Genomic DNA, 7,022 nt, shown 5'->3' on the forward strand with positions numbered 1-7,022 from the left:
TTCCATTTACCCTTCTGTCTCTGTTTGCTGGCATTGTTTATCTCAACCTGGTACAATTTTGCACATATGGTGGTTGTGCCCTCTCCTTGCTCCTTTTTTGTAACGGAATTGTTGATACTTACGATCGGCTGTTGGCAACGCCTGTTGAATTCAATTGGCTGTTTTTTCTTTTGTCCCTGGTCCTTTATCTTCTGCAAAAAGTCAAGTATTCCTCCCTCCCTAAAAGAATGGGTAACTAAGTTGCAATCCATTTGTCGAATGGAAGAGCCTACCGCTGAATTACATTGGCAGAATTCTCAATAATGTAAGGAGCATCTGGCGGCACTTCTGTACTACAGATTACTTTTGTTCTCTACTGAACTTATAAACTTTACATTCATTTTTGTAGGATTTATTTGCTGGGGCCGAGGGCTGACGACTGACACCCTCTTGTTGTCTTCTATGTCTACCTCCTGTCTTCTCTCTTTCTTTCTGGTATGGGCTTGACTCTTGCTTTGCCATTAACACTGCTATTTGAAGAGGAGCTCTTTCTCGCGATCACTACCAGATCCACTCTGGATTTCCTTCACTGTTATGCCATATGGTATCATTTACTGTATGTACGCTCCTCTTGTGTATTTGTATGTATATGCACATCTGATGTTTTTTTAATCTATAGAGCATTGTGCTGAATCGATATATGATAGCCTATTAGACTTGATGTTTTTTACATACAGAAAGTCTAAAGGAAAAAAACAGTGCTAAGGGTTTGTTTAGACCCAGCAAACAGTTTCAAAATGTGCCTTGAATGTTCAAATGTGATGCACTATTATGGAAGTGGAGAGGGAGTAAATTCCACATTATAGGTTTCAGGAAGTACAGAAAGTACACTACCAGTAACCCTGTGAGGTGCTTTTTTGATTCTTAACTTAATAGTAACCTATAGAGGGAAACATTATAAATCGCTCTTTAATCTCAATGCATGTCTGCTTTACATACAGTATACTGGACAGTTACAGACTGGGAACTTTGAAGATTGAAGTCTCATCCATGATACCATCAATTATTTAACTTCATTTAACTGCATAGGACATGTACTTTATGATTCTTTTTATTTTTTATTTGAAACAACATGTTTTTATAGTATAAAATATGTACACATACGTTCTGTTTTATTATACATATTCTCACGCACAATGCTTTTTAGACATACTATTTTGCTATTCTGGATCACATAAAATTAATTATTTTAAAATCTGGATCACATCAAATGAACTATTTTTAAATTGCTTTAGTCAACATTATTGACAAGCTTGAGCTATAAAAACTACGTAATCATAGTTTTGTACAATTCCCTAAAGTTTGATGAAGAACATGTTCATGCAAAAAGAAATGGTCCTTAAGGTTTAGCAAAGTAGTTTTTTTGTTCCTTAAGTAGGTCAAAATGTACTTAGCTTTTACGCTGTTGAATGTTGATTACAAAAACCAATGAACAGACAAATGCAATTTGTGTGTTTAGTTTTTAGCATTATTTGTTACATATTCATTTTAAGCAACTGTTTCTTTTTGTTCTTGTTTCTTTTTTTGGTTCATAGGTGTGGGTGGATGCAGGTACCCAGATCTTCTTTTCCTATGCCATCTGTCTGGGATGTTTGACTGCTCTGGGGAGTTATAATAACTACAACAATAACTGCTACAGGTACTATACAATATTTGTGGATTAAAATGGAAGGTCATTTTATTAATCGCAGGTATTAGAGGTTTTGTTGCTCCAATAAGTGATATTGATTCATTCAAATCTGGGTCTATCGAACTGCTGACCAGGTTAGATAATAGGGCAGAATTTTATGCAGTCATCTAACCATTATAGCTGTGCAGAAATTATCTTCTAATGTTTGAAATGATGTACTGACAAAAGGTAAGATTATACTGACATGCTAACAAACCTCTACTCGTTTCCAAAAATCTAGTCAAGGTTAAGGGAACCTGTAGCCAGGCTATAGACATTCAAGTATTTACTTATTCCTGACCAGAAGTAAACAAGCTTTAAACCTATCTAGATCTATCTAGATGTATGCACTATGGAGCAATTAATCTTCACAGCAGAAGAACTTAAAGTTCTCTCAGCAGCACAGTTCACTCTGCCCAAATACCCCCCTCGATGTTAGTAGTAATCATGGAGCTGGAACTCTAGGGGGGTAGTAAAACCTTAGATGTTGAGAGAATGGCTTGAAAAACGAAAAACAAATAATTTCAGTTCGTCGTGAACATAAGGATACATTGCTCCACAGTGCCTGCATCTAGATAGGTTAATAAGGGCTTATTTTAAAGCTCATTTACTGCTTATTGGGGATATGTGCATATTTGAATGTCCATAGCCTGGCCACAGGTTTAGCTTAAGTTTTTCTGAACTACAATAAAACCTAAATACGCACTTGGGTATCTATCGTGACAGGGACTGGAAAAGTTCTAAGATGCAGTAACACAAATAGTAGATACAATTCTATGAATTAAACATTATATAGTGATTACTTGACATATTACATTATTATTAATTACTTGAAAGTCCATAACCTGGCCACAGGTTCACTGTAAGGAGGTGTCTTGGTATTAGTACAGAAGTCTTGTGTTGACAGTATTGAATACAATGCTCAGTCAAGATCCTGAAGATCAGAGGTAAAGTAGGTTAAGTAAAAAGTAAAGAGGTAAAGTAGGTTAGGAAGAGGAGTTTAAAGCAGAGGCACTTGGATCAGAAACACACTTCTATTTGCCTTCTGACTTCTTCTCCTAGCCCTGAATGCTAATAGAAAGGATTGGAGCTGTGTTTATAAGGCCTTCAAAACTATAAACTCTAGCTTTGTAGAAAATGAAAGAACCAAGTACTACTTGCCAAAAGAAATACAACTATAGATTTGCCATTACATTTCTTTGGGAAGGATTTTCTGTTTTAATGTAGTTAAAGTGTTTGTAAAGCCAAAGATGTTTTTGTTTGTAATAAATTGAATAGGAAATGTAAGGACCCCTGTCAGTTTTTTTTTGTTTACTGTCTGTGTCGATGCTGGGGAGATTCACCCTCTCTCGTTGTCCTGTTCACCATTGTCACCTGTATATAATGTAAAACAAATATACAGTTGTCACAGGAACAGGAAATGAGGGGAACCATTCAATAATAACACCTATTCCAGTGACAACTATCTAAAAGGAGACGTATCCTCCCTTTGGAGACATTTCCTCTTACTTTCTGTTGTATCTCTGAGACAAGAAGAGGGGAAAGATCTCCCCAACAACACACAAACAGCAACAACAAAAACTGGCAGGGGTCTTAAGCATTCTTTACCCTATCCAAACTAAAAAAAAAGTTTTTAATATAAATTTCTAAATTTTAATTATAAACCCTAATATAAAAGGTTCCTATCATTCAAAATTAAAAATTAAATAAAAAAATGTATGCCTTGAAATGCATAGAGGGAACATTTACTCCTTGTTCAGACTTCAGTTTTTAATCCAAACACCAGCTCACCATTCTTCCTATTATCTGTAATCAGTGACCTGGGAAACCCTTTCTCCTGCCTGTTTCCTTGTATTGCAAATTTTTCAAACTCCTACAATAGGCTCCCTGCTATCAGTTTCCCACAGCCACCAATCATATTCAGGAACATGTACAGGTGAGGTGCTGAATTCAAACATTCAGAACATTGGTTAGAATGTGATAAAGTACAATGGCTCCAGCGATGTCGCTCCCAACAAAAACGGGACATCCACACATACAAGGGAATCCAGGGTTGATGATGTATGCATAGATACAGTCCAATGAGAGTGCCAAACAAGACAGTATGAAAGTCCAAAAATGTTGAATAATAGAATGAGTCCAGGGCTTAAACATAATTGGTATTATTATGATACAAAACTGGCACAAATCATTAGAAATTAATTACCTGTTGTGTAGGGTATAGCCAACATCAGTGATTTAGCAATACTGTTTCTTTCAGAGGTGGCTCCTTACACCTTACAATATAATTGTAACAATATTCAATAATACAAAGTACAATCTCAACATGTACTCAGCGTGATGAGATGTTGTGGCTTTTTTACAAGAAAATTACTGTTTTTTTTGACACCCAAATTTTGACAATTTACATTCACTGGAAATGTAATCCCCTGACAGTACTTTATCTCTCAAAATGTTAAAACTATTTAAGAAATAAGAGTATCTTATGATATAATGTACTTGTAGTAGCCGAGTTTCAGTAATTCATTTTCTTCTTTGAAGTCAAGAATTTAGCATTTGACCAAAATTGCTTTAAAATGCCATAAGATGGAGACCTGGATGACCTGACTGCCAAATGATCACTCGGTAAAAAGATAGGTACATATACATGGGCTCTTATCTTGTATTGGCTTTGTTTGTAAGTCATCCATTAGGCTTCCCTGATTTTGGGCATTAATAGCAATATGCTAAGAAAATCTAACTGTGTCAATTCCTTCTAGAACAATTTACCAATAAGATCCACCACAATTGCAGTGTATTCAACAAAGTACAGCTGAATTCATACATAAATGTAAGTGTAATTCAAACGGAATTGGATAATAGATTATTATTAAAGAATAAAGCAAACACAGAAATAGCGCACATATGTAACAAAACTCCCCACCTAGCTCCCCTTACAATGGTTAAACGGAATTAAAAAAAAATACAAGTAAAACAAACTCCATAATGTCACCAAGTGTCATCATAAAGAGAAATCATATCTTTCAATCTGTGCAATTTTTATTGTTTTCTGTACTCCAATTAGGGTCAGTGTAAACAGGCTTGTTTCTTGTCAGAACTACTTTTAACCCCATACAGGTCTATTGGAATACAAAAGCAGTTTGAAGCAAGTTGATGCAGCTAAGGGGTCCGCTGCAGGTCAGAAGGTCAACTGTAGGTCAGATGCACCTGCCAATAAATTCTGAATGATCTCAGAATGGTCTCAAACTGATGTTACCTAAAGGCTGTCAACATATCAGTGAGACAAAAAGTGAGGAAAATGTTTTCAAATAGACACCCAAAAAGACTTACAGTATGTAAAGCGTAATTTCACTGAACAAAAAAAAATCCCCTCTGGGTGATCTGTGTACATTGGGAAAGTCTGTGTTCATTTTACCAAATTGAAATTCCTATTGCAAGGGATGCCTAAAAGTTTACTTGTATCTCAGTGCAAATTTTTGAATAAATTATTGATCCCACCAAAGAAGCAGAAAATGTCACACCTGGGGGCTTTGTGAACACCAACAGGTTGCTAAATTTTTATGATTTTTTTGCAAAAATAAGAAAATTATACTGGGTGCATATTAAAATGGAAAGTTTTTTTTTTACTTATTTTAAAGGGAAACGCTACTTTAAAAATAATAATGAAAAAAATCATAAACAAATATGGCATATATAATTGCTGCACAAGCCATTTTGTAATATATTGTTATTCAATTTGCGTTCCATCTAAAACTGTAGCTGTTGTAATCTTCTAAATCTGTCAAAAAACACTGAATGCAATATGTTGAACAGGAGGCGTTTTTTAACAAGCTGTGCTGGTGCTGTTGCAGTTAAGGTTGAGAATATATCTGTGCTACCCAGCATTAAATTATGAATGTCACAAGTAAAATAGTTATCTTATATTGCTGCTTCATATTTTTTCATGCTAATTTTATTAGGCCCCTTTCACAAAAAAAGGTAGAAAAAAAGGTTAACAAATGTAAATAAATGATACATTTTAAAAAAGAAATAAAGATTTTTTTTAAAAAGAAAAAAAAATTAAGATTATTGAAAAATAAATAAATAAATAATTGGGCGGAGCTAGCAGTGACAGCTAGCTCCGCCCAACTGTTTCCTATTGGCCGGGACCTGCTAGAGTCTTCTATCAGGTCCTGGCCAATGAATAACAACTGGGCAGAGCTGGCCGTGACATCATGGCCGGCTCCGCCAAGGTGTCATTGTTTAATGACAGTTCAGCGTCCCCAGGTAACTGCCCAGCTGTTAGTTGCGAGGCTTTTGACCGGCCGAAAGCCCCACTTCTGGTTTCACTTTGGCTCAGTCGAGCTGAAGCCTATGCCTCTGGCTCGGCTGAACCACTCGGCCAGCTTCGGGAGCTATACGGGCTATAGTGAATAGCTCATACATCAGCCCTTCGGTTCTACTGAACCAAAGGGCTCCGGCGGCCGAAGCTAGCCAAAGGATCAGCCGGAGCTATGGCTGATCCCTTGGCAGCTTTGTGCATAACCCTCTTTGTTTGTGGATTCACAATGCACAAGAAGTATGCTTCTTTAGCCTCTTGAGGTAGCTGGGAAACATATATAATTGTTGTTATGTGTAACATACCTGTGTTAATATAAACTTTTCATATGTAGGTACTGATAAATAAAGACAACTGTATCATAGACTATAATTTGTATATTTCTCATAGTGTACAATAAATTCATTCTAATCCTGTATTCTAACCATGAACGGTGTGATAAATACTGTGTACTCATTGCTTGATACTTGGTCACAGCTGTTCATTTTCACGGTCAATTGTCAGCAGTCACTAGACCTCATTAGAGGAATGTTAGAGACTAAATTAGATTTAGAGAAATGTTATTGCTTATTCCACTAATTTGATCGTTTCTGGTTTGCTTTACAGAGACTGCCTCTTGCTTTGCTGCCTGAATAGCGGCACCAGCTTTGTGGCCGGTTTTGCCATATTTTCCGTCCTTGGATTCATGGCTTATGAACAAGGAGTTCCAATTGCTGAGGTTGCAGAATCAGGTATTTTCTGTTTTGTGAGGGTCACCATGCACGTTTTAAGCTGAATATACAATTCTTTGTAAAATACACTTGAGATTTACCAACACTATATTACATGAGGACCTACCTGAACTATGCAGTCAATTTTTATACATTTAGGGAAGCCCTTGTACATACATAGAGCACTTGTTGGAACCTAAAGGAAATTGTACAGTTTTTAACAGGTGTGGTGAGTTTACATTTTGGCCATGTGTTAAAAAGGTCTATTTCTAAATATAAATATATA

At 36.1% G+C, this 7,022-nt stretch overlaps 1 protein-coding gene across 1 annotated transcript in view; it reads left to right on the forward strand.

Annotated features, from left to right (window-relative positions):
• SLC6A11 (solute carrier family 6 member 11) overlaps positions 1-7,022 on the forward strand; it is a 141,429-nt gene that overhangs the window by 120,020 nt on the left and 14,387 nt on the right. The window contains exons 8-9 of the mRNA XM_018554559.1: positions 1,575-1,678; positions 6,633-6,757. Of these exons, the coding sequence (XP_018410061.1) occupies positions 1,575-1,678; positions 6,633-6,757 (229 nt within the window). The remainder of the gene's footprint in view (positions 1-1,574; positions 1,679-6,632; positions 6,758-7,022) is intronic.

Source organism: Nanorana parkeri, unplaced genomic scaffold, assembly GCF_000935625.1.
Source record: "Nanorana parkeri isolate BGI_ZX_2015 unplaced genomic scaffold, ASM93562v1 scaffold164, whole genome shotgun sequence".
NCBI lineage: Eukaryota > Metazoa > Chordata > Amphibia > Anura > Dicroglossidae > Nanorana > Nanorana parkeri.